This window comes from Eucyclogobius newberryi, unplaced genomic scaffold (genome assembly GCF_026437365.1).
Source record: "Eucyclogobius newberryi isolate DKJ021-1_F unplaced genomic scaffold, fEucNew1.0.hap1 SCAF_14, whole genome shotgun sequence".
NCBI lineage: Eukaryota > Metazoa > Chordata > Actinopteri > Gobiiformes > Gobiidae > Eucyclogobius > Eucyclogobius newberryi.
Genome location: NW_027315768.1, coordinates 21259312 through 21286395, shown reverse-complemented (window position 1 = coordinate 21286395; position 27084 = coordinate 21259312). Strand labels below are relative to the sequence as shown.

At 43.7% G+C, this 27084-nt stretch overlaps 2 protein-coding genes across 2 annotated transcripts; one reads left to right on the top strand and one right to left on the bottom strand.

The window, feature by feature from the left end:
• The first annotated feature begins 1048 nt into the window (after positions 1-1048).
• On the top strand, positions 1049-4926 carry slc35a5 (solute carrier family 35 member A5). Its single transcript, XM_072444924.1, has 9 exons — positions 1049-1184; positions 1256-1354; positions 1426-1559; positions 1634-1701; positions 1935-2126; positions 2783-2983; positions 3058-3185; positions 3275-3543; positions 4528-4926. The coding sequence occupies exons 1-9, from the start codon at positions 1067-1069 to the stop codon at positions 4594-4596; spliced, it is 1278 nt and encodes a 425-aa protein (XP_072301025.1). The 5' UTR covers positions 1049-1066; the 3' UTR covers positions 4597-4926.
• A 244-nt stretch (positions 4927-5170) lies between these two features.
• Positions 5171-24969, bottom strand: ccdc80 (coiled-coil domain containing 80). Its single transcript, XM_072444923.1, has 10 exons — positions 24314-24969; positions 23757-23954; positions 23088-23599; positions 21813-22148; positions 20449-20605; positions 17477-17613; positions 16073-16224; positions 15355-15458; positions 11814-11897; positions 5171-5991 (listed from the first exon to the last, which is right to left on the bottom strand). Exons 1-10 carry the CDS (start codon positions 24918-24920, stop codon positions 5666-5668), a joined length of 2613 nt encoding a protein of 870 aa, XP_072301024.1. The 5' UTR covers positions 24921-24969; the 3' UTR covers positions 5171-5665.
• Positions 24970-27084: the final 2115 nt, after the last annotated feature.

Sequence of the window (27084 nt, the reverse complement as noted above, 5' to 3'; positions counted from 1 at the left end):
ACATCAAACAACCCCCTGAATCAAATAATTCCCCTTCACAAATATTAGAACTACAATTAGAATTGAAAGAGGGCAGCAGTAACATATGTCTTTGTAAATGACACTTTCTGCCAGGGTTTCAGTGCCTGTGATGTATGACTGTGTGTGGGGGAAATTAAGTTAGGTTAATTTAATCATCAGTAAGTTAGTCCCTTTTCAGAAATTAGTCAGCTCATTAAAACATTCCCAGGTTAAACTCAAATCAGCAATTAGCAATTTTCAGGCTCAATCTAATATGATAAAACCTGAACCAATTGAAGTTTAAACAAATTAACCAGGCTAAACACAGTTGGTTTATCTACATTAGACATGATTTACTCTCTTCTTCACGGCTACCTAAGCCCTATATTATAATAAATTACATGTAACATATAATAGATGTTTACCTTTACCACGGCACCTTTTGATTGTCTTTTTTATTCTTGTTTTGTTTTTTTTAACCTGGTAGCTTTTCCTGCGCATGCGCAGAGCAACCCGGAAAAGCTAAAGTTGTTCGCTGTGGAATTCAGAATTCAGGAGTCTGATTCTTTAGAATCCGCGATTTTTTACTTATAATTCTGCCTTTAATTATGCTCTGGGCGAGGACAGGTTAAAGGTATGATGGTTTCATTGTCTTCTTTTATTCATATTTGAACGTTATTGGTGTTGTTTTTCAATGACATTAGACAGACAATCTCTGGTCGTTCACTGCAAAAAAGGAACAGATGGCAGAGATGCAAATGTGCTGTTTACATTTTGTTCCTGCTGCTCTTTCACACAAATCACACATTCATGGTTCGTTCGTATTTCTCGTCGTCGTTGTTGTGAATGGTGGTTTTAACAGGCATTCACATGTCTGTTCATAAATGTACTTAAATGCACATCATGTGAACGTGAACAATGCTGACGTGTGACTATGTTGTGTTGTCTGTCCTGGAAAAAGCATACATGATAATCATTTCTTTGTCTATCTCTGATTCTGTGTGCATGCTGTTGTCATCATGGAGACATGCCTAAAGTTGTTCTTTGTTCTGTTTCAGTGTGAGCCATGGCGTGCTGCAGGAGGCTGTGCTCGCGCTCCTCACTTTACACTTTGGCTCTGGGCTTTTGCTTTGTGACTTTGGGGACCAGTCGCATCCTGCTGCTCAAGTTCTCTGCCAATGCCGGTGAGAAAATATACTCTTTATTAATCATTATAACGAACAATATCCTAATCGAATGTAATGTTTCCTGACAGATAACAAGTATGATTTCCACCCGGCCTCTGTGAATCTCCTGGCTGAAGCTCTGAAGTTGATCTTCTGTCTGGTCATGTCTGTCCGGGTCATCGTCCGAGGTACAGCACAGTTCTGAGATCAGCTGTGGGAAGTGTAATTATATTTATTAACAGTTGTGTTGTTCTTTTAGAGGGACGGCCATGCAGAGAACTTGGATTTTCATCAACTACCTCTCTCCTGCTTTCCTTGAAATGGGCCATTCCCGCTTTTCTGTATTTTCTTGACAACATCATTATTTTTTATGTGATGACATATCTTCAGCCTGTGCGTATACAACAATGTTATATTTGACCATACTCTAGTAATATATATTTAACAATTCATTTTCTTGTTTTTAGGCTATGGCAGTGCTGTTTTCCAACTTTGTAATCCTGACCACAGCTGTTCTGTTTAGACTTGTTCTGAAGTAAGTAAATTAAATGCGATATAATCTTTATCGTACATTACTAGAGTAGTATGTATACAATGAATTACCTCACATTGGTCTGTCTTTTTATGTTCAGAAAACTAACATTGAAGGACATTTGTATTTGTTTTAAATGAGACAAAATCTGATCAAATATTGTGAATGATCAATATGAAGAAAGCAAATGTGTCATATTGCGCCGCCCTAACCTCACAAATCTTTGTCATCTTCAGGAGACGGTTGTCCTGGGTCCAGTGGGCGTCTCTGTTTATTTTGTTTCTTGCCATCGTTTCCTTGACGACAGGCTCTGGAGGTAACCAGCATCCCATTGCTGTCACTGGTGCGGTCCATGCATACCCCCTCTCCGCTCCCTCTAACTCCTGCCTCCTCTACACTCAGCTCCTGGAACAAATGAGGAACAGCAGGTAAACAAACTAATTATCATTTGTGTACATGTATGTGCAGTATTATGCATCATCAGTGTAAAGTAATAGGATTGTGAAGTGTGACGTTATCTAAATCCAAATGTTCCAGAAACACAAACAAAAGGGACAAAAAAGACATATCAGGGCAGGGACAGAAACTGCTTCACACATTTATCAGTGAATGCAACTATTTTTGTTGCAGCTTCTTTTTTAGGCCCAGATTTGATCGTTTATGACTAAACATTTTCTCTAGAAGAAGACCAGACATTACTGATGTTTTTATGCAGTTTTAAATTTGTAAACAGCTTAGCTCAAAACTCTGGAGTGAATGAAAGTATGAATGAGGCTGGCATTCCATTGGACCTGGAAGTATGAGTAATGACATCATCGCTCAACATCCCATTTACGAATTAGCAAAAAGCATATGAAAGCAAAATGGAAACTATGAAAACAATAGGAACACATGAAGTTATGACCAAAATCCCACTGCAAAAAGCAGTCGGAAGTTTTTAGCGCAATCTGTTTTTTTTCATTTTTCATTCATGTACATTTACAGTGTCTTGGATGTGGTCTAAGTGACTTTTGTTGGTGCTATGGTATGGATACCCCTCCTGTTTTAGACACTTCACTGATCAGTACATGTTGACCTTCTCCAGTGCCAGTGAGTCGTGGGTGTCAGTGCTTCCCGCTCAAGAGTGGAGGGATAAAATAGTAGAGAAGCTCCGGACGTTTGGAGTGGGTCATATCTTGCTCATTCTTCAGTGCTTCATCTCTGCTATGGCCAATATCTACAATGAAAAGATCCTAAAGGAAGGGGACCAGGTCACAGAGAGCATCTTTATACAGAACAGTAAACTGTATGTCATTCATGATTCATATAATATTTGTATTGTTGACCTTGTCTCATTAGTGTCTCTGCATGTCTCTGTAGTTATGTCTTTGGGCTCATCTTCAATGGCCTAACGATTGGACTGGGGAGTGAGGCACGAGGCATAACCATACACTGTGGGCTGCTTTACGGACACAACGTCTTCTCCTTGGGCCTGGTGCTGGTCACTGGTCAGTAATAACACTATAATTTTAAGTGTATGTTTACATATATTTTGAATCAATGCTTAATGTTGTCTGTTGTCTGAATTCTGCTATAGCTGCGCTTGGTTTATCTGTGGCCTTCATCCTGAAATTTCGGGACAACATGTTCCACGTGCTGACGGGTCAGCTCACCACCGTCCTGGTCACCGCTCTCTCCCTGTTCCTCTTTGATTTCCGACCTTCGTTGGACTTCTTCCTCCAGGCTCCCATGGTTCTGCTGGCAATATTTATCTACAATGCCAGCCGGCCCAAAGACCTGGAGTACACTCTGCAAAAGGAGAAGCTCAGAGTCATCAATGGTGAAGTGTTTGAGAGGTCAAGAGGGGTAAGAAAAACACAGTGCATATATTAGGATTTGCCACAGAATTTCACAAAATACAAAAAATCAAGGTGGTTTTGACAAATGATGACTCTATATTTAAGTATCATACTAATAATAAATAACTTAAGTTATTTTGTATTTATTGTGGTGATTAATGTACACACGCTATAGAATGAGTCTTAATTTGTCCACTTCCCACTTTTTGTTAACCTGGCTCGTGTTTCACTCTTGACTATGTGCAGAACTCCATCCAGGGTGATCCAAATATCAATCTGCCATGAACCAGATTCACGTTTTTTTTTTTTTTTTCACTTTTTGTGAAGCTAAAATACAATAAATTGACACATTGATGTTGGAAAATAAAGATGTGTTTTTGTTTTATTAAAAATCCTCATTTTCTGCGTGTAGATTTTATGTCACTTAAGTCATTAAAATGTAATATAGTGCTCACCATTTTTGCCTCTAGTTTCCTCCTTGCCTAAACTTTGAAGGCAGATTAGGAACACTGGTAATAATAATCTTATAGTAGCTAGCTGTATTTTGTCAAGTCAACATTTCATCTTCAAATATTACATATAAAGTTCCCAAAATGGGGGAGCAGAATGTAGTTTCAGTGGTTTGTTCCCTGGTCATATTGAAATAATTAGAGCATAGAGATGAGAGAAGTGGTTCAATAATTGAAGTGGAGGCGTTCTTCTTGGATGTGCCAGCTCAGCTGATCCAATATACGAGCAACACATTTCTGAAGAAGTGGTTTCTAGTCTTAATAGTTTGGCAGCAGTTTGTATTTCTTGCCACTTACCATGTTCTTTATGTACTAAATGTGATTACTACTTTTCACTAATCTAATTTGTTTTATCTACAAGAGCGTGACTATTGGTTTACTACCAAGAACCTTTATCAGGGTACTTTGAGATCCAGTTCAATGTTGAAAGCAGATCTTGAGTTTGATGACTTGAGTTTTGACCTTTTTTCTTATGTTTATAGGATGGAGAGGAGCTGGAGCTGTTGACCAAACCCAACACAGACAGTGAAACAGATGATGACTCCTTATAGCACAATGTTTTTCTCAAAGCTGTGGAAAGTACAGGGACCACATGTTTGCACTTTTTGTTTTCTAAATATATATTGTTTTTTACAATTGTGCCTGTCTGTCAAATAATGCTGTTTTTGCTATGATGCCACTAAATGAAAGAATGTCTTACAGCTACTCAACTATTTAAATTCAAAAGCACAATTGACATGTAACAACTCAAAAGTATTTAATATGTTGTGTGTTTATTATGAAATGTGCCTGTCATACTTTGTTTTGTGCCATGTATGAATTATGGTAATGTACATATAATAGTTCATATTATGTATGCAACTATAAACAGAAAAAAAACAATAAACAGCTGATTTTTCAACCTAAACTTTGTTGCCTAATGACAACTGTAAAGATGATAAACATTGTATCTATATTATGGATACATACTATATATTATATAATATATAATAGGGCGGTGTCAACAGTTTTTTATTTAATTTTCTGTCCACTAGGGAGCGCTGTATCTCAAAGGATGAGCAAGTGCTCAGGTTTCCAGCTCAGTCTTCACTGCAGTTCTTATGTGCAAATAACTATTAGGACATGTATAGTAAACAAGTATTTATTTGTCATATAATACAATATACATTATAAATAAAAGACTATATTGACAAACACATTTTACGCAATCGAAAAATGCAATAGTCTTGAGTCGTGATTTTATTAATTTACTTTAATTTAACCAGTTGAGAACCCATCACGATTGAGATCGAGACCTCATTTTCAAGGGTGACCTGGAGAATGTTAATATTTCATCATTTCATATCTTCTATAGCGTCGCACTGAAAATATGATAATAAAACCATATAAAGATGAACAATCAATGAGCATCTTCTCTCTTGAAATTTGCAAATCACTTGTCCATTTTTCTACTGCGTAACATTGTAAACTGAAAGGTGAAAGCTACATTTAGGCCTCCACTAAGTGCTACAAAACCTTCATAAACCATTCAGAAAGATCAGAATATAAAAAGACTGTTGGCTTAAAAAGTATTTTCCCAGATCACTGAAATTCATTTCATCGTGATGAAATGTGTGTAGTCTATTTGTAGCCATAGCCCTGGTGGTATCCATCCTGGTATCCGTGTCCATACCCATGCTGGTGGTACCCGTACCCCCCGTACTCGTCCTCGGGGCAGCGCATGCCCAGAGACTGCTGGATGGCCATCTCCTGCCTGCGCAGCTGCATTGAATCGACCAGGTCATAGATGATGGCCATAGACCACATGGGCGACGGGTACCAAGACTTTACGTTGCCGTCCTTTCCCACCAACAGCATAGAAAAATACTCAGGGCTGATCTGGAAGTAGTTCCTCATGTCTGTCACGAGTGTGGCTATCAGACTCTCTCGCTCCACTGTGGATGTGCCTGAACAAGGCAGAAACACAGTCAAACCATTAAACACTATTAACCTGACATGACTGGTATAAATAATGACCTTTGTCACCAACCCTTTTAACTGGAACCAGACTTTGTGACTTTCAGACTTAACAGGTTTGCATTCATGTTCATAATTTCAAATGGAGATTTATGAAAGATTTACCGTTTTTGCCAGAAATATTCATTAAAATTAACATTATTTGTTGGAGACTGGCAACATAAACTTTCTATATTAATCTAATGTTGTTTCAACAGACAACAATCTCGTCTATAGGGTTTTAATTATGGCACCATTCTCTGAAGCTATTGTGAATTTCTTTTTTCACTTTGGTTGATTTGTGTTTACAGAGAAGACGTTGATTTCATGTGGATAACCCTGGTTATTACAGATATTAACCAAAATCGTGTCAACAAATCAGCAATTTGACAGTTAAACAGAAGATTGATGTGATGTCACGTGAAATTAACCTATTGAATGATCCATTTAATACAAACAGTCTTTTAATCAAAGTTGTTGTTTCTCAATGATGCACCTGATCAATTAAATGTTAAATACATTTTAATGATGAATAGACCAGGAAAAAGAAAGAACCGTAATTAGTCTATCCTGATTACATATGGCATTGAAGTTAGACAAACACTGACTTGTTCCAGAAGGATTTCTCAATTAATTAAACGTCCGTATGCAAGCAGCAATAGAAAAATGAAGCGGTTTTAAATGTGGGTTTCTACATGTGAGCGAGGAGGGAAAGTCTGAGAAAAAGAAGCCAGTGTGTGCAGGAATAGAAGTGCTATGTTTGAGTAAGCAGCTCTGTGTTTACCATAGACATGCCTCACCTGAGGGCTGTTTCATAAAACTTTTTCAGTAAAACCAGACTTTCTGCCCAACTTCTCTCTTGACTGAGCATAAACACAGAAGTTTATGCTCAGTCTATTTCACCCGCTGCACTCAGCCCAGTGTCACTTAATAAGAGCAGCTTTGAAAACCCACAAGGAGCAAAGATACAAGACCATAGAGACGACACTCTACTTACTGACACCAAAACCGCTTTAAGACACGCCCACTGACACCAAAACCCCTTTAAGACACGCCCAGTGACACCAAAACCCCTTTAAGACACGCCCACAGACACCAAAACCCCCCACTGACACCAAAACCCCTTTAAGACACGCCTACTGACACAAAAAAACTGTTTAAGACGTGCCCACCTCCAACAAACCCCTTTAAGACACGCCAACCTCCAACAAAACCCCTTTAAGACACGCCCACCTCCACCAAAATTCCTTTAAGACACGCCCACCTCCACCAAAATTCCTTTAAGACACGCCCACCTCCACCAAAACCCCTTTAAGACACGCCCACTGACACCAAACCCCTTTAAGACACGCCCACCTCCACCAAAACCTCTTTAAGACACGCCTACTGACACCAAAACCCCTTTTAGACACGCCTACTGACACCAAAACCCCTTTAAGACACGCCTACTGACACCAAAACCCCTTTAAGACACGCCTACTGACACCAAAACCCCTTTTAGACACGCCTACTGACACCAAAACCCCTTTAAGACACGACTACTGACACCAAAACCCCTTTAAGACACGCCCACTGACACCAAAATCCCTTTAAGACGCGCCCATCTCCACCAAAATCCCTTTAAGACACGCCCACCTCCACCAAAAAACCTTTAAGACACGCCCACCTCCACCAAGACCCTTTTAAGACACGCCCACCTCCACCAAAACCTGTTTAAGACACGCCAACCTCCAACAAACCCCTTTAAGACACGCCAACCTCCACCAAAACCCCTTTAAGACACGCCCACCTCCAACAAAATCCCTTTAAGACACGCCCACCTCCACCAAGACCCCTTGGTGAGGATGTGGTCTGCTGAGAGCGAGGAGGCTCTGAGGGACTGCTTCAGCACCACTGTCTGGACTGAGCTTTATGACCCACATGGGGAGGACATCAACACCATCACAGAGTGCATCACGGACTACATCAACTTCTGTTTTGAGAACATTGTTCCCTCCCGGACGGTGCAGTGTTTTCCAAACAACAAGCCATGGATTAACCGTGAACTGAAGGCTCTGCTGAAGGAGAAGAAGAGAGCCTTCAGGTCAGGGAACAAGGAGGAGCTGAGGACTGTGCAGAAGGAGCTGAGGAGGAAGATCAGGCAGGCTGAGGCCGGCTACAAGAGGAGGATGGAGGAGCAGCTGCAGCAAAAGAACATTCAGGGAGTGTGGAGGAGCCTGAAAACCATCTCGGGCTTCAAAATCCCCCCTGCCCAGACAGAGGGGGATCTACAGTGGGTGAATGATTTAAATGCTCACTTCTTGAGGTTTGATCGGTCACCCGCCCCTCCCCCTGCACAGCTGCATGCTCCCTCTTCCACAGCTGGACAATGCCCTGCATCTGTTCCTCTTCGCTTATCTGCCCCGGACCATCAGCTCCCCACTTCGCCTGGACTCACCCATCCCCCCAGCACACGGTCCCCCTGCCAACCACTGACTGTCACAGCAGCACAGGTGAGGAGTGAGCTGAAGAGGATTAAAGTGAGGAAGGCAGCAGGACCTGATGGCATCAGCCCCAGGCTCCTTAAGTCCTGCGCAGATGAACTGTGTGGAGTTATGGAGCATGTCTTCAACATGAGCCTGAAGCTGAGGGTGGTACCACAGGTCTGGAAGACCTCCTGTCTGGTACCTGTGCCTAAGACACCGCGCCCCAAAGACCTCAACAGCTTCAGGCCAGTGGCTCTCACGTCCCACCTGATGAAGACACTGGAGCGGCTAGTCCTGGACCACCTCCGCTCCACCGTGAGCTCAGCCATGGACCCGCTGCAGTTTGCATATGGGTCTGGCATCGGAGTGGAGGACGCCGTCATCTCCCTGCTGCACCGCTCTCTCTCTCACCTGGAAAAGCCTGGCAGCTCTGTGAGGATTCTGTTCTTCGATCTTTCCAGCGCCTTCAACACCATCCAGCCGCTGCTCCTGAGGGACAAGCTGGAGACGGCTGGTGTGGAGTATGACCTGGCAGAGTGGATCCTGGACTACCTCACAGACCGACCCCAGTTTGTGAGTGCCCGGAACTGTGTGTCTGACACTCGGACCTGCAGTGTGGGGGCGCCCCAGGGCACTGTCCTCGCGCCCTTTCTCTTCACCCTTTACACTGCAGACTTCAGACATGACACGGACAGCTGTGTCCTGCAGAAGTTCTCTGACGACTCTGCCATCATCGGACTCATCACAGATGACGATGACGCGGAGTACAGAGGACTGGCGCAGGACTTTGTGGACTGGTGTCAGCGGAACCACCTCCTCATCAACGCGGGGAAGACCAAGGAGATGGTGGTGGATTTCCGCAGACGCCACCCCACTGCCCCCTCACCAGTGAACATCCAGGGACGGGACATTGAGAGAGTGGACTCATACAAGTACCTGGGTGTTCATCTGAACCACAAACTGGACTGGACTCATAACACAGACGCACTGTACAGGAAGAGCCAGAGTCGGCTCTACCTCCTGAGGAGACTCAGGTCTTTTGGAGTGACAGGGCCACTCCTGAATACCTTCTACGACTCTGTGGTGGCATCGGCCCTCCTGTATGGTGTGGCCTGCTGGAGCAGCAGCATCACAGAGAGGGAGAGGAGGAAGCTGGACAGAGTCATCAAGAAGTCCAGCTCCGTCCTGGGCTGTGCTCTGGACTCGGTGCAGGAGGTGGGGGACAGGAGGGTCCTGGCTAGATTCACATCTATGCTGGACCATGAGTGTCACCCCCTGCAGGACACTCTCTCCGCTCTGGAGAGCAGCTTCAGTGAGAGACTGATCCACCCTCGATGTGTGAAGGAAAGGTTCCGTAGGTCTTTCCTTCCTGCTGCTGTCAGACTTTATAACAAAAACTGTTAGTACTGAACACTCGCAATACTGACCTAACCTAATACTGATGTGCAATTCTGTCATATGTGCAATTGCTGTTGGAATTCATGTGCAATTCATGTGCAATTACTGTGAAATTCATGTGCAATCTATGTGCTGTCGTGACACATATTCATGTGCAATTACTGTCGTGATCACATGCAATGTGATGTATTTATTTATTCATTTGTCTATGGGAGTTTTTATTTATTTATAGGAGATCTTCTACTGAAAGTGTTTTTCAGACTTCCTATAAGTGATCTGTTCTTCTGTATCTACCTCTGTATCTACCTGCGTTGCACCAATGAAATTTCCCCATGTGGGACAATAAAGGAATATCTTATCTTATCTTATCTTATCTTTAAGACACGCCCACCTCCACCAAAACCTGTTTAAGACGTGCCCATCTCCAACAAAACCTTTTAAGACACGCCAACCTCCAACAAAACCCCTTTAAGACACGCCCACTGACACCAAAATCCCTTTAAGACATAGAGACATAACACTCATGTATGACCTCTCTTACCTGAGAGGTCGTACATGAGTGAGCAGGCAAACTTCATAACACTAACTACTCTGCACATGAGGAGTATTTTTCCATCACAAAGTTACGGGATCAAGAATCAAACCCACTCTCACTAATGTATATATACTCATGTTTGGTTGATTTATTCTAATAACAATGACATGTTTTGGGATATTGATTAAATACTTTTTCTTCTTGAAAGATGTAATAAAAGTGATTTTTTTTCCACAGAGCCTTTAAGTCTGCTCCAGACCAGTCTAAGTTCCCTGTCTCAGTTGCCATAGCAGCTGAGTGAGACTCTGGGTGAAACCCAAATGACAACATAGTAAGTTACATTTGGTCATTTGAGTCTTATAAGTTTTATGAAACAAGCCTCTGCAATCACATACACAGGCCCTTTCCCAAACCGCTTCCTCCTTCCTTTTCCTACGCACTAATCCTCATTTTGTGCATTCCCACAACGTTGAGTGATGTTCGAAAAGGGATCGAGCAGTAAGAAGAAGTGTCTCATCAGCTCCTTCTCAGAGAGTCAGAATCAGAGCTGACACTAGGTGCGTGTGACACTGGAGAGCAGCACGTTGTGCAAGACCACACCAGTTTAGTTCCACGTTTGGTTATAAGCGAGTGAGCTTTGACAAATGAAAGAGAAAACCACAGTGAGACACAAGTTTGACTTTATTTGGGAAACACCTTATTTGTGGGATTCTTATGTGTTTGACACATAACATTACTATATTTTTTATGCAAGTGGCTTTAAACTAAAATCGTCCTTTGTGACCTCAATTGTGCTTTTCTAATTATCGATCAATGTGTTGGCTGACACCACAGGCTAATTTAGCACTTTTTTGAACACTGGTATTAATAATAGACTGGAATATATGGTATTAACTTGTGGTATTATCATTATTTGTTGATGTATCTTCTTATCTTGGTATTACTTGCACATGTTATAGGCTTTACTTTCCCAACACTTTATGTTATAATATTGTGTATTAAGAACAACTATAACGGGTAAACTTCTCCACTCAAAACGTTCTTTCTGATTTCATCTTTAAATCAAGTTTTGCTCTCTGCGTCAGTTGTTTCAATTCAATTAAATGTATTTTTGTATCGCCCAAAATCACAACAGGAGTCGTCTCGAGTTCGAGGGGCATTAGTTGTGGGCGGTGCTTTCAAGGTAAAGGGGCGTGTCTCTTCTCTCGGAGCGAGGGGGAGTGTCTGAAAGTCAAAGCTCTGAGCCTCTAATGAAGGAACCTCCGCTCAGCAATGAAGGAGCCTTCAATGAGGAGTAAGGAGAAGTGGGGAGGAAAAGGGAGGAGGAACTGGTTCCGGAAAGGGCCACTCTGTTACATGAGGAAGTTCTACTTACCATTGATAGGATAGAGCTCCAAAACTCCACCCATGTCCAGAATATCTGTGCCAGTCAGCTTCAGGATGGCAATGTGCCTCAAACCTGAGATAAATCACAAAATCAAGCATGAGAAGCTTTCATTGTAACTGAACGCACATTATACACACTGTGTTATAACAACAGTCAAATCAGATGTCAGCAAAAACTCAATTTCAGACTATACTTACAATATACTCACTATTACTGTGAACCTATTTAGTACAACTTTTAAACTACTAACATTGTAAGTAGGTGAAGGAACAGTTTTATTTTGTGTTTGTTTGGCATTATTATTATTTTGTGTGCATAAGTGGAGTTTGGAGCAGTCATGCGACGTCCTGTGTCTTCAAAAACTACAATATACAGTACACACACATCCTGACCAAGCACACACAGAACACCCCTGACCGAGCACACACAGAACACCCCTGACCAAGCACACACAGAACACCCCTGACAGAACACCCCTGACCGAGCTCACACAGAACACCCCTGACCAAGCACACACAGAACACCCCTGACCGAGCACACACAGAACACCCCTGACCGAGCACACACAGAACACCCCTGACCGAGCACACACAGAACACCCCTGACCGAGCACACACAGAACACCCCTGACCGAGCACACACAGAACACCCCTGACCGAGCACACACAGAACACCCCTGACCGAGCACACACAGAACACCCCTGACCGAGCACACACAGAACACCCCTGACCGAGCACACACAGAACACCCCTGACCGAGCACACACAGAACACCCCTGACCAAGCACACACAGAACACCCCTGACCGAGCACACACAGAACACCCCTGACCGAGCACACACAGAACACCCCTGACCGAGCACACACAGAACACCCCTGACCGAGCACACACAGAACACCCCTGACCGAGCACACACAGAACACCCCTGACCAAGCACACACAGAACACCCCTGACCAAGCACACACAGAACACCCCTGACCGAGCTCACACAGAACACCCCTGACCGAGCACACACAGAACACCCCTGACCAAGCACACACAGAACACCCCTGACCGAGCTCACACAGAACACCCCTGACAGAACACCCCTGACCGAGCTCACACAGAACACCCCTGACCGAGCACACACAGAACACCCCTGACCAAGCACACACAGAACACCCCTGACCGAGCACACACAGAACACCCCTGACCAAGCACACACAGAACACCCCTGACCAAGCACACACAGAACACCCCTGACCGAGCTCACACAGAACACCCCTGACCGAGCACACACAGAACACCCCTGACCGAGCTCACACAGAACACCCCTGACCAAGCACACACAGAACACCCCTGACCAAGCACACACAGAACACCCCTGACCAAGCACACACAGAACACCCCTGACCAAGCACACACAGAACACCCCTGACCGAGCTCACACAGAACACCCCTGACCGAGCACACACAGAACACCCCTGACCGAGCACACACAGAACACCCCTGACCGAGCACACACAGAACACCCCTGACCAAGCACACACAGAACACCCCTGACCAAGCACACACAGAACACCCCTGACCGAGCACACACAGAACACCCCTGACCGAGCACACACAGAACACCCCTGACCAAGCACACACAGAACACCCCTGACCGAGCACACACAGAACACCCCTGACCGAGCACACACAGAACACCCCTGACCAAGCACACACAGAACACCCCTGACCGAGCTCACACAGAACACCCCTGACCGAGCACACACAGAACACCCCTGACCAAGCACACACAGAACACCCCTGACCGAGCTCACACAGAACACCCCTGACAGAACACCCCTGACCGAGCTCACACAGAACACCCCTGACCGAGCACACACAGAACACCCCTGACCAAGCACACACAGAACACCCCTGACCGAGCACACACAGAACACCCCTGACCAAGCACACACAGAACACCCCTGACCAAGCACACACAGAACACCCCTGACCGAGCTCACACAGAACACCCCTGACCGAGCACACACAGAACACCCCTGACCGAGCTCACACAGAACACCCCTGACCGAGCACACACAGAACACCCCTGACCGAGCACACACAGAACACCCCTGACCGAGCACACACAGAACACCCCTGACCGAGCACACACAGAACACCCCTGACCGAGCACACACAGAACACCCCTGACCGAGCACACACAGAACACCCCTGACCAAGCACACACAGAACACCCCTGACCGAGCACACACAGAACACCCCTGACCGAGCACACACAGAACACCCCTGACCGAGCACACACAGAACACCCCTGACCAAGCACACACAGAACACCCCTGACCGAGCACACACAGAACACCCCTGACCAAGCACACACAGAACACCCCTGACCAAGCACACACAGAACACCCCTGACCGAGCTCACACAGAACACCCCTGACCGAGCACACACAGAACACCCCTGACCAAGCACACACAGAACACCCCTGACCGAGCTCACACAGAACACCCCTGACAGAACACCCCTGACCGAGCTCACACAGAACACCCCTGACCGAGCACACACAGAACACCCCTGACCAAGCACACACAGAACACCCCTGACCGAGCACACACAGAACACCCCTGACCAAGCACACACAGAACACCCCTGACCAAGCACACACAGAACACCCCTGACCGAGCTCACACAGAACACCCCTGACCGAGCAGACGTTCATGCCTCATTGAGACTGTCCATGAAATTGGTTAGTTTATTTAACTTTGCATTTGTTGTATGCCGTAATTTCTGTCGTGGCATGGATAGAATTTATTTACAGAATTTGTATCTGGGTCCATTAATTTGAGCCGTTTGCTGTTACACTGCTGAATTGTGCACACTAAAGATAGTATTTAAAAGCAGCCTCTCTGGAATATAAACGTGCCGATTCCTTGTTATCCACTTGTTGCTTTTTTAGCCTGATTCATCCCAGTGTTTATTATTGAACCCATCTTAGCTCTGGTTTCTAGGTAAAGCAGGGAGAACTTGGTGGTCCAACAAATCTATCCAACAAGCTGTTTCCTCTGAAGCGACAAAGCCCACACTAAACACATAAGAGCTCATGCTTTGCTTGTGAAGCCAAGTGCTGAATAATGGGATCAAACATCTTAAGGCTTTAGCTCAGTCAGCAGCAGAGTCGAGGCGGCCAAGAGAAACAGACCAGCAGCTCCTCGACTCGCCTCACAAGGATAAAGCAGTTATATTCTACCAATACTCCGCAGCATTATTAGACACATTGGACTGAACACGTCTAATTAGACTGGGGCATTTTGAGGGGGAAAAACACTAAAGAAATGATTAGTGTTCAATTAAATATAGCAGACAACTATTTAAGTATTGAAAGTTTAGTTCAATTATAAGTTTTAATATGAGTTTTCACTTTTTAATAATATGTCATTTTCAGACATGTTTCTACAGTATACTTATGATCATTGCTAAAGTACAGTGTTTGAGCTTGTCTCCAGTGTGTCAGTGGGAGCACCTGATATGGACTCACCCAGATTACAGGCCTGGCTGGACAGAGCGTACTGCTGCTGCTGGTAGGACCACTCTTCATCGCTGGGGGCCGAGATGATGAAGAGTCGGCGTCTCCAGCGGAACCTTCAATCAGACCAAATTAAAGCCTGACTTTTGGAACTGCTCTTTGAAAGACTGCAGTGGAAGCAGCTCCGGCTTTGGACCGGCACTTTAGCGATCGCACACTAACATGGTCCCGTACTATTACTGCCAAGAGATGACAACCCCGAATTATGGTCAAAAATGTGCTACATCTTCGCGCTCAGGAGCTGGAATTCTGGTCTCCATGGTAACAGAGGTTTGGGCGTCTCAGGAAAACTGTGGCTGTGGCGATTCGGCCTTGAGGAGCTGGATCCACAGACAGAACAGTCAAAAGGTGCTGAAATCTGAGTGGTGGTTTGTTTAGAGGCAGAACAGACAAAAAGACTCACTGAGACTTATTATGTAACACATTTCATCAAGGGTTGATCCCCGAACTGGGACTTTAACTACAAACGAGCTGGTCAAATCAACCCTTATTCTTTTTTTTGACGTAGACAAGTAATAAGTACTATGAACATTAACATAAAATTAAAACATTTCAGATTGATTATGGATAAAAAAAAATACAAATTTGAATAGCTATGATCAGTCATAACACTTCACATTAAATGTCATATGTTTTGGAGATTTTTGAGTCAAATGAATGAAGCACAAACCTGGCGAGGAAGTTCTCCAGTGAGCGCGGCTTGTCCTCTTTCTTACAGGCCACTCCGTCTCTCTTCTGCTGCTCCATCTCTCTGATCCGAGTGGAGAAGGTGTCAATGTAACTGAACACAGCCTTCATGGCAATAGGGACTTCATAGGTTTGCTGAAAAACACAACATCTTATTCTATTTACACAGCCTCTGATGTTGACATGAAATGTGGTGCAGCCACAGAAAAATGCATCATGACAGTGAAGGCTCAAAGCTAGAGAAACATCTGGGCTATGTGGTCACACAGATATGGTTTTGAGAATAGTTTGTCTTATTTCTCAATTGTTTTACAGCAGAAAAAAACATAAATTTGATGGTAGGACAAGAAAGCTAACCTTTACTCACTTACCAAAATGAACCAAACACACTAACATTTTAAAAAAGTAGCAATTTCCCAAATGTACTCAACAAAATAGTTGATTCACGTCACTAGCAAAAAGCCCCGTTAGATGTTGTATCCATAAATTTAAGTGAGACCTGAACACTGTGCTCTTTAACACATCCGTCCCAAAACAGCTCTGGTTTACCCTGGCACACACGCTCAGCTGTTCGGCCAATGTCCTGTTCAAGGGAATCATTGTTGTCATCAAGGCACCCGCATGGGATAAAAGTGGCAGGTAGTTGGTCAGCCTTTAAATAGCTGTCCAGACAAGTCAAACATTAAACAGGAAAAGTATTTTGGCTCTGTAATTGTACCACGTTTATGGTGTGGTGTCTCAGCTTTAACCAAACGGAGGTGTTCCAGCAGGTTTAGAGCTGCTCCGTGTCTCATTCACGTGACGAGAGTTGGATGAGGAGATGTAAAAGTGCTTTTGGTCCTAAATTTAGCCTATTTTAGTCCTGATGGGATTTGGTTTGGTCCTGTTCTAGTTTCTGTTTAGTCCTGATCCAGTCCAAATAATGATGTGTTGAAAGTGTGAACCCTGAAAGTTCAATTGAATATCTGGCCTTGCTTAATGTTGCACTATGTAACTTTTTCTTGTAGATGGTCTGCCACTTTTCTCTCTCCTTGTAGATTACAGTCATTTTCCTGTAATGTTCCACAGTATGCATGCATTTTTTCTGGGAGCGGGTTTGCCTCTCCGCAGATCTGACCCGTAACTGGGCCTGAGTACGTCCCTGCTTGTCTCCATGAAGGTAGTTTTTCATGGCAGAGCAATAACATCTCATGTAACAAGCTGTTGGCCATCAGAAAATGTACATAGGACCTTTTAAATGAAGTAGTTTTGACAAGGTTAGATTTACGTATAGACGTGTTGAAATGAGTTAGAAGCACCATGTACACCAATAAAACAATCTATGGTCATTAAGAAAATAAATAAATATTAACATTTCATTTAGACATGTGGCGTGTCAATGTTCTACCTTAACTCTCATGTCGGTGTCAGTGAGGATCATGTAGAAGTCCTCGTACATCATGCTGAACTCTTTACGCAGCTCGGTGATCAGGTCGTGGTTCTCCAGGTCCTCCTGGCGCAGGCCTTTCATCGGCTTGTCATTGTCTGAAAAGGATCAAATGGAGTGTGAAGTTACATAAACTGCTGTAAGAATGAAAATCCTACATCTCGCAGTCACATCTCGCAGTCACATCTCTTGAGATTGACAGGCTTCTGCTGTGGCTGTATCAGACTGTTGTGGTGAAGAAGGAGTCGAAAAGGCAAAGCTGTCAACCGGTTAATCTACGTTCTACCCTCACCTATGGTCATGAGCTTTGAGTAATGATGGAAGCACAAGATCTCGGATACAAGTGGTCGAAATGAGTTTGGATTGTGCATCTGTTCTGGAACCTGCTGGAGATGTCCCACTGGGAAGAGGCTTATTTATTTGCAGACTTTGGACTTTGGATGTATTTCTCTTCAAGGCAACTACTGTTATGATATTGGGCATTACAAAATAAATTGAATGAAATTGAATTTAGACTTTTTGCTTAGGGGAAGAAACAGAGATACAGCAGGTCAGGTTCAGGTTCATGATTGTCTGTGAATCAAACCCAGGACCTTCATGCTGTGAAACAAGCCAGTGCCTCTTAAGTAAAGTTCACAATGACTTGGGGAGTGGAGAAAAAGTAGTTTGTCTTACATGCTGCAAATAGACATGAATCTAAATGTTTCAGTGTCAGGTATTATATTATATGTTTACTCGTGCTCAGAGGTCACACTATCCATCACAGAACACAGACAAATACATCTAATGTGCAGCTGACACAACGTCTCAAGAAGATATGAGATCACCTCAAAGCGAGGGAGGGGACACTGTAGAATAATCATGTATTTGTACACATTCACGGTGAGGGTGGAACACATTACCTCACGAAAACGGCATTTCCCAACATTTCCATCTAAATAAAACCAGTTACAGACTCACAGAAAGTACCTTTTTCCCATGTATTGACACTCACATCAGTGTGTAATATCAAAGTTAGATGGGTGAACAAATACAAAAGCATCTGGTTGTGAAGATAAACCTTACTAATTCACAGTACTGTCAGAATTGAAGTGTCCCCTTGTTGTGTGAGTGTGCGTGCTGGTATTTCTCCCTCCCCCATGTGGGAGTTTGTGTAAACACTACTGTATTTAGCACCGACCTGCTGGACTCCACAGGAAAACGCAGTACCCGCAGTAGTATTTGTAATATAGTGGAAGAAGTGATATTAACAGTTGAATGAAAATAATCAAACTTTAATATTGTTGTATTCAGACCATTTTGACAACCTCTTCTTCGTGATCATGCTACTTACACAAACACACTTGCTTACAAAAGATCTGGAACCTTTTATATGAGTTCTTTACGAGTCTAGTATTACCAGCAGTAAACTTTCCCCATCAGGAATGTGGCCTTGGCTGTGTGAGACTGTACAGTATATTTAGAACATGTTTTTAGACCAAAGACGGAGGACAAAAGCATCTGACATGATGTGAAAAGAAACAAGAATAGAACAGAATCGTGGCAGAAGACAGCTTGACAAAGGAGGATGAGCAGTTTATTCTTTTTCCAACTGCATTGTTCAGAAGCCAAAAGATAATGTTTTTCTGAACCAGTTCAACATGACATAAATATTCACTAACTTTAAGCACAGTTTATGTCTGGTTCAATATTGTCAAACCTTCGTGACAATATGTTTATTTGTCGATATCATTAAGCCATTATACAGTGCTTTGCTTTTATTGTAGCTATATGACATTTTTCCTTTTCCTATTTGTCACCCACCATCCAGCTTTGAGTGACAGGCAGATTCTACCACATTTGTCACACTGAAGTGGACTTTCAGAAAGGCAGTGTAAGGACACGAAATGTACTTGAATTGGGAGCAAATTAAACTTGTATCTTTGTCATAATTAAATGCATTCTTTGGTAGGACAGATTTCAAAGGTGCCGTAGTCATCCGGACATTTCAACTTCCATCTGAAAGTAATTTTCAATTTGAAAGAAATGGTTGAGAACAACTTAATTTTCCCAAGGGCCAGATTTTTCAAAGGGCCAAGGCCTCTGGGCAGAACACGCCCCTGTAACAAAGGTTTGGGGTGCACAAACATCTCAGACACTATTTAATTAAATTGAGTTAACGCAATAAAATAACTGCTGATAGATTTTTGTGAGAAATGTGAGAAATTGCCCATCCAGTACTGAACAAGAATAAAATGAACCAGGACTAACCCAGGATCAAAACAGGTCTAAAGCAGAAGGACTAAACCAAGACCAAACCAGGTCTAAACTAGTGCTAACCCAGTAATGCAATCAAACCACTAAACAAGATTATGATTGCTTTTTTTCTATAATATTCAGAAGATGGGTTGTGGGCCGCATTATAACGCTTGCAGGGCCTGATTTGGCCCCTGAGCCTTATGTTGAATAGTTTTAACTGAAACTAACCCAGCTTTGTTTATGAGTCAGTTTCACCCTACAGCTTGGGTTTGGGGATCTGAGCAGTCAAGGACCTCAAGGGGATTTGACTAGTTGGATTTCTGCCAAGCTGATAACAGGGTGCTGTACACTTCTTAGTAAATATACCCCTGTTCACTCCTCTTTCAAATAATTAACTCTCTTTACATTTTAAACTCCCTTTCCTCAGAATTGTGATTAATAACTTTTAGATTGAGATGCATGGCAGAGTGCAAACCAGAATGTTCTTTGTTGATACAGTCTTTTGTGCAGTGGATGTTTGGTTTCGCCAGCGTCATTTTAGAATACTATGATACTTTTGTCGGCATCTGTTGTGTTGACTGGTTTAAAGTAAAAATAAAGTAAACGCTGTCCAGACACATAAAGGATAGAAACTACTTCTTATTAGCCTACATAACTCAGATAAATCATACAAAGATGACACAGTCTTTACTTACCCAGCTGGTAGTGGTCAATCTTCATGGTATGGTTAGCGAAAGTGCCAAAGATTGTGATAATGGAGACTTTCCTGATGGCCATTTCACACACAGCCTCCAGGTATTCATCCCTTTGTTGGACATACATGCCGTTCTCTTCGCTGGGTGTTGTGATGAGCTGGAGGAGCAGAGACACAGAGCTTTTCGTTAACCTGCAAAACCAGGGACAGACGCTCCAGCCAGCCCATACCACCAGTGTGATAAGAATCTATAGCAGCTGCAACAGAGACACACAGTCTGTTAGCACGCTGCACTGATGCCCTGACTGAGGCTGCCTGACATGGTTTGAGAACTAAAGATTTTTGGCGTCATAGCGCCAGATGTTTTATTGCAGCAGAATTGTCTTTTTACCAAGCCAGATGTTTCCTGAACTTTCATTCGAGGAAAAAAACAACTACCAAACAAATTAAGTCCATTGCCTTCCTGGGGTCCACATTTTATAGTGAAACTTAAGGAAGTACTGAAAAGTCTCCTTTTGGGTATGTGATCATGTGATTTTGGTAAAGGAAATCAGCTCACTCAGAGAAGAAGCCTACAAGCAAACTCCACACACATGTTTGTACAACAGTGCTGCCCCTTTTGCCATTGTTAAATTTCCATCTAAAATGTAAAATGATAATTGCACCGTGTAACCTTTCTGGTACAGGGGTCTCCAAGCTTGTCTCCAAGGAGATTTACTGCTTTGCCTTGATCATTCCAAAGTGTGGCATTACACTGTTTTTATTGCTCAGAAACCCTGCATTCTTACTGTGGACAAGGTCACTTCTCCGCAGATCTGACCTTTCATATAACTTGGTGGCCTGGTGGTGCTTGTCCCCGTGGAGATGGAGATTGATGTAAAAATGAAATGCTATACTGTGTGACATTCCTTTTCAAAGCAGTAACATCTCTGTAAAGGCCGGCAGGTGACAGTGTTTAACCATTCCATGGAAATAGAAAGTTAAACCATATTTCTGAACATTCTCTATGAAAATTGATAAGTTGTGTGACAAGCTGTGGAATATTATAGTCTAAGGCTTAAGAGATAACAACCAAAAATAAAAAAAACATGCTTTTCTCAATTTTTCAGGCTAAAAAGTAAGTTTAAAATAAATCACACAAATTCTAAACCCAAGTAATGTAAGGAAGTTGAATTTGCCTTTGCTAAATCTTATTCTGGTTTGTTGTGCAGAGCTTGTTCCGCCCTCTGATCCACTGTACCTGACCCATCCTGTGCATGTCGAGGCTGTTGAGACATTTTCCAGATGAACATGTTTCCACATTTCCCGTGTTATAAACCAAAGCCCACGCGGTTGATGTAGTGTGATATTGTGTCACGCTCTTACCAGCAGTCTTCTCCTGTTCTCAAAGTAATCCAGGAAGGTAGCCAACGATCCCTTTGGTGGAGGCGTAGGTCTCTTTGTGATCTTTGAGTACTCGTCTATTTCAGGATACTTTGACAGCTTCTTTCCGTTTTTCTTGCCTCCGTTCTTGCCCTCTTTGCCTCCTCTCCTCTCTGCTTTCTTGGCAGCCTTATCGGTCCTCTTCTTTTTCTTGTCCGGTTTATCTTGCTTCACTTTCACTCTTTTGGTGGGACTGGTTTCAGAGAGCGTTTCCGCAGGGTCACTGTCTGTTGGTCGGCTCAGACTTTCAGCTTTGTCCTCATACTCGTTGGTTAAGACCTAGGAAAAAATAAGAAGTAATTTACAGGAAACTGCATATTTGTATTATCCCTATTTTAACTATGCATGCAATCTAACCACAATTCATCTTTAACAGGTTATAGTAGAAAATACTATATAGTAATTTGTCACCAAGTATTAAATGTATTAAAAAGATATAAGAACAAATATTGTATTGGGTGTTTAAATTGAGGCCCGGGAGCCAATTTTGGCCAAGCTTCCTGGTGACTTGGCCCACATTATTATCATAACTATTATGGAAGGACTGAATTAAGTATGTTGACACTTTCAAACCAAGGCAAAGTTTTTGAATGATTCCATTCCAGGTATTAAACACTGGTTTGTGGCCCTCCGCTTAGTCTGTGTTTAAGTATGCAGCCCTCAATGAAAATAAAGTTATATACACACTGTCTTGTAGCAATGTAACAATATCAAGCTACAATATTATCACATTATTCATTTCTTGGTACAATGTTTACTGTTGTGTTTAATGTTTACTTTATTAAAGTGCGTATTAACTTATGTTTTCATGATGTCTGTCTCCACTGAAAGGGAGAAAACATCATGGTGGATGTAGCTATGTTTCTGCTGTTGCAACAAAACAATGCATTTAAGAAAAGAAGTTTGCAGTTCAATACATTATGAGAGACTCGTGATGATACCATATCACGATTATTATTACATCCCTGTTACACGACATATCACTACAACCGTGAATTCTATCTGATTTTACAGTAAATTGGTTTGTTTTTTGGCCCGTATGCTTTATTAGAACATTATTATAACAGTGATTTTTTTTATAATGCCTTATTTTAAAGTATGCATGTTAGTATTATAGACTGTAGAAATCTGGTGTGTGTAATTCACACAGTGTAATTCATGTAAAATGTGTTTTATTTTAATTTCTTTAGCTTGTACAGGTTGCTAATCTACTTTTACCTTTTCTATTGGCGTTTTCTTCCTGGTTGGTCTGACCCTTGTTGGCTTGTGTGCGGAGGGCACCATCTTACGCTCGTGTGGATCTCTGTTGTCGGTGCGGTTGTCTCCAGCTGGGGTGGTTCTGGTCCTATCTCTCCGGTTGTGGTTGTAGTCTTCGGGTTCTGAGGTGGTCCGGGGGACGGGGAGCCACAGGGCAGTGGTGTGGGCCCTGGTCGTCCTCTGTGTTGTGGTTGTGGTGGGACGTCTTGTGGTCGTTGTGGTCCGTTTGGTTGTAGTAGTAGTAGCTCTTGTTGTAGTAGTAGTAGTCGCTCTGGTAGTAGTAGTAGTTGGCCTTGTAGTAGTAGTAGTAGTAGTAGCTTTGGTAGTTGTAGTTGTTGCTTTGGTTGTTGTGGTGGTGGGGCGTGGGGTTGTCGTGGAGACGGTAGTTGTGGTTGGTCTGGTGGTAGTTGTTGTTGTAGTAGATGCAGGCTTTCTCCGCTTTGGTGGTTTTCTGTCTTCTGGTGCATCAACAGCTGAAAATATTACACTTTTGTTCAAATGAAATACAACCAAAGTCCAAATAAAATATGAATCCACACATTAAACCATATATATATAGCCTATCCATATATATATATCCCATCATCTCAGCGGATGGGCTATCATTGAATTAAACACATTGTTCTTTACCTGTGAACGTGCCCTGCTCCACTTGGCCCTCTACTCCAGCGGCTTTACACTTCTGGACAAATCCTTTCTGTCGGATCTTCTCCATTCTTCTCACTGGCGACTGGTCGATCACTTCGTACACGGCCTCCAGCCTCACAGGATACGGGTATCTCTCCTCCACCTGCAGGGTCTTCCTCAGCAGGACCATCCCAAACTTACCTGCAGAGAAACAGAGAGAAGCCTTGTGGAAACCATGGTGAAAATGAATATAGGCCTAATATCAGTTCTTATAATCCTACCTTTAATTATGTATTAGTTTATTTTTTAAAACATTAGGAAGGTTTCATGGTGTAAAACCTACTTTGACCAATCAGAGAATGGGTAGAATCAACATATGAGGTGGGTGGGGCTTTGACACGCCTTTGATTAACCAACAAGTATCCAGGACTTTCAGTCAGAAGTCAGTCACTAATTATGCAGCATCAGAGGAAAGTCAATCTATAGGCCTATAATAACAACAACTTATAATGCAAATAAATAAAACTAAACTAATCACGCCTGTTATCCAGTGCTTTTACCTCTCTCCATTTTGAGGACGCTCATGAGCCTGGGGATGACCGCGGTGTCCAGCGGCTCCTCCATGACCTTGCCCTCCGTCGTGATCCGGCGCACTTTGCCTCCCAGCTCTCCCTCCTGGTGAAACATGACGATCTGCTGCACGTGCCGCTCCGCCAGCTCGCAGTACACGTCCGGCGTGAGCAGTGACATCATCATGCGGTAGTACCCGTCCGACTCGTGCGGCGCAGAGATCACGAGCACCCTGTTCTTCCCGGCGAACGTGGCCAGCAGGTTTGGGGAGCCCGCGCCACTGGGCATGCGGGCCACCCTGGACCTGGCCTCATCTCGGAGCACGCCTCTCCTGTGCGCCGTTCTCCTAAACACAGGGGCCCCTTCATCGGCCTGGACGCGCTCCGCTGCAACGGGACGCGGGTGCGAGGGGCCGGGGCGCGCGCGCACAGTCAGACGCGCCTTATTGTTGTCAGAGGCGCTCAAACGTCCCGGCCTCGCTCCTCGGGACAGTGGGACGCGCTGGTGTTGTGTCGGTTTGTCCCCGGGTTTGTCCGTGAGCCCAGTCCAGCTCAGCGCGTATAAAAGCACCAAACTCAACACGAAGGACCGGTGCATTTTGTGACTTGTTGAAGCGCTCACTGTAAGAAGTTATGATCCGGGATGGACCCGTAAATCGCATTGGGAGGAATTCAACCCAGATGACGCCAGACATGAGATTTGTTCTGGCAAAAGACAAATTCAAAACCGTGCAGTCGTGTTTATTAGCCTACACAAACAGGTCAGAGACAAAATGATCGTGCGTGAAGCTCCAAGTCTTCATGGTAAACCTTCACGTGAAGTGCAATCCTCGAGGAAGTTCTCTATTTTATAATCCACTTTGATTTACCTTCAAAACGATGTTGTTAGAATAACAAACTGCACCAAAGAACTTTTCATGACTCAGCTATCTCTCATCTCCCTTTGCGCGCATTGGAACGTGAGAATCTTCCAGACCAACGTCTCCAGGCTCCACTTCTGTGTGCTTCTCATGAAGTGGCAGCGGAAAACTTGTTGATTCTTCCCGGTTCAAAAAAAGCAAAAGAGAAAAGCGCTTTTTCCTCAGAAACACAACCTCAGCGTCCGGACTGTTGGCGACTCAATGTCAGGCCGTGCCCCAGGACTGTGTCTGCCAGTTCAGCTCTCAGAAACTCCCCCTTCCAGCACGGATGAGTCTGCAGCTCTGCGCGGTCCTCCAGCCGCGGGCCCTGATCAATCACATAAGAACAGCAGAGCAGAGAGAAGTTTCAACCCGGAGCAGGAGGAACAGGATCTGACCCCCGCGGGATGAAGAACCACCACATCAGTGTCGAGTTCCTCCTGGACGCAGCGACGCCCCCGGGTTTATCCCCATCCTTCATGCTTATGCTGCATATTATCATCCAACAGCTCCAGCTCCAGGGATGTTTTTAAAATAAACACTACACTTTGGGAAAAGAGCACATTTACATAAGATTATGTCAATATTTGGAGATGGAGCTTCTGAACTTTGTATGTTATACGTTTTCACTTATATCCAAGTTCAGCTTGTAATTACAGTCGTAAAGAAAAGTGAACTTGTGAGTAAAGCCACAGTGTGATGGGCAGTTACAAAAGATGACTTCTGTATGACAGCTGTATACAGACAAACAAGAGTATATCCATTGTATATTTCCATGAAGAATAACCTGATTTGAACCAGTTTGATGTGGAGACAGTGTAAGTCAAGACCTGCTGTACAGTATATACAGTATTTGTACTCACAGCCTATAAATAACACTAAGGCTGCACATTTTTTAAGGCTTTGTACTTTACACAGGTTGTATTTTTACAGCAGGCCCTAACACAAATACTCTTCATTGTTTTTAACTGTACCAGGGAAGGAAACCGCCCGTATCACCAGGAAACTGTAAAAAAGTACTTTTTTCCTGCACCACCCTTCTGCTGTTAAACCAGTCTGTACCACATCACACACAGCACCATCTGTGTCTCATATGTTCTCATCAAAGCCCTTCAACATGTCTGAAACAGCTCAAAGGGTCAGGATCATCCTCAGATGTGCCATTAAACAGCTACAGGTTTGAGAGACTGACCTGCTGTCAGTGAGACGGGATACGGTCAGATGAAGGTGTGATGTTGAGACCATTTGAGACAAACAGGAAACAATCAAAGATCAGATGCTGCAGGATTAGAGACCTAAATAACCAGGTGCAGTCGTTTGAATGAACATTAGATGTGATTGACTGAAATATAAATCATTTTGTGATAGTTGTTTTGAAAAAATGCTAAAAACAATTGCTTCAAAAAGTTAAATAGACAAACATGTTGCGGGGGCAGCAGTGACTCCCAGACCTGCCTCACCCCAGACACTTCCTCTAGCTCCTCCGGGAAAGTCCTGAGGCGTCCCCAGGTCAGCCGAGAGACATCGTCCCACAGTGTGTCCTGGGTCTTCCCCGGGACAGATGCTCCAGCCACCTCAGCTGGCTCTTCTTGACGTGGAGGAGCAGCAGCTCTAGTCTGAGCCACTTTATCTCTAAGTGAGCGCCCAGCCACCCTGCGGACAAAACTGATCAACCTCTTGTATCCGCGATCGCCTCAGGTCCAAATCACTGGGACAGGAAGTAGGAAATGACTGAATGTATCTGTGATCTTGAGCAGCCCTGGTCCAACACGCACTGGGAACAGGTCTGACAAACTGTTATGGGTCATTTTATAATCATTTCATTTCAGCTAAACTAAAGATGTTTTAGCACATTTATGTCTG

Coding starts and splice junctions, on each gene's coding strand:
- slc35a5 (XM_072444924.1), top strand. CDS start 1,067: ATGGCGTGCTGCAGGAGGCTGTGCTCGCGCTCCTCACTTTACACTTTG. Junction 2,127..2,782: donor GAACAAATGAGGAACAGCAG/GTAAACAAACTA, acceptor GACCTTCTCCAG/TGCCAGTGAGTCGTGGGTGT. Junction 3,186..3,274: donor GGGCCTGGTGCTGGTCACTG/GTCAGTAATAAC, acceptor ATTCTGCTATAG/CTGCGCTTGGTTTATCTGTG.
- ccdc80 (XM_072444923.1), bottom strand. CDS start 24,920: ATGCACCGGTCCTTCGTGTTGAGTTTGGTGCTTTTATACGCGCTGAGC. Junction 16,225..17,476: donor ACACCGACATGAGAGTTAAG/GTAGAACATTGA, acceptor TGTGTTTTTCAG/CAAACCTATGAAGTCCCTAT. Junction 11,898..15,354: donor CAGCCAGGCCTGTAATCTGG/GTGAGTCCATAT, acceptor GATTTATCTCAG/GTTTGAGGCACATTGCCATC.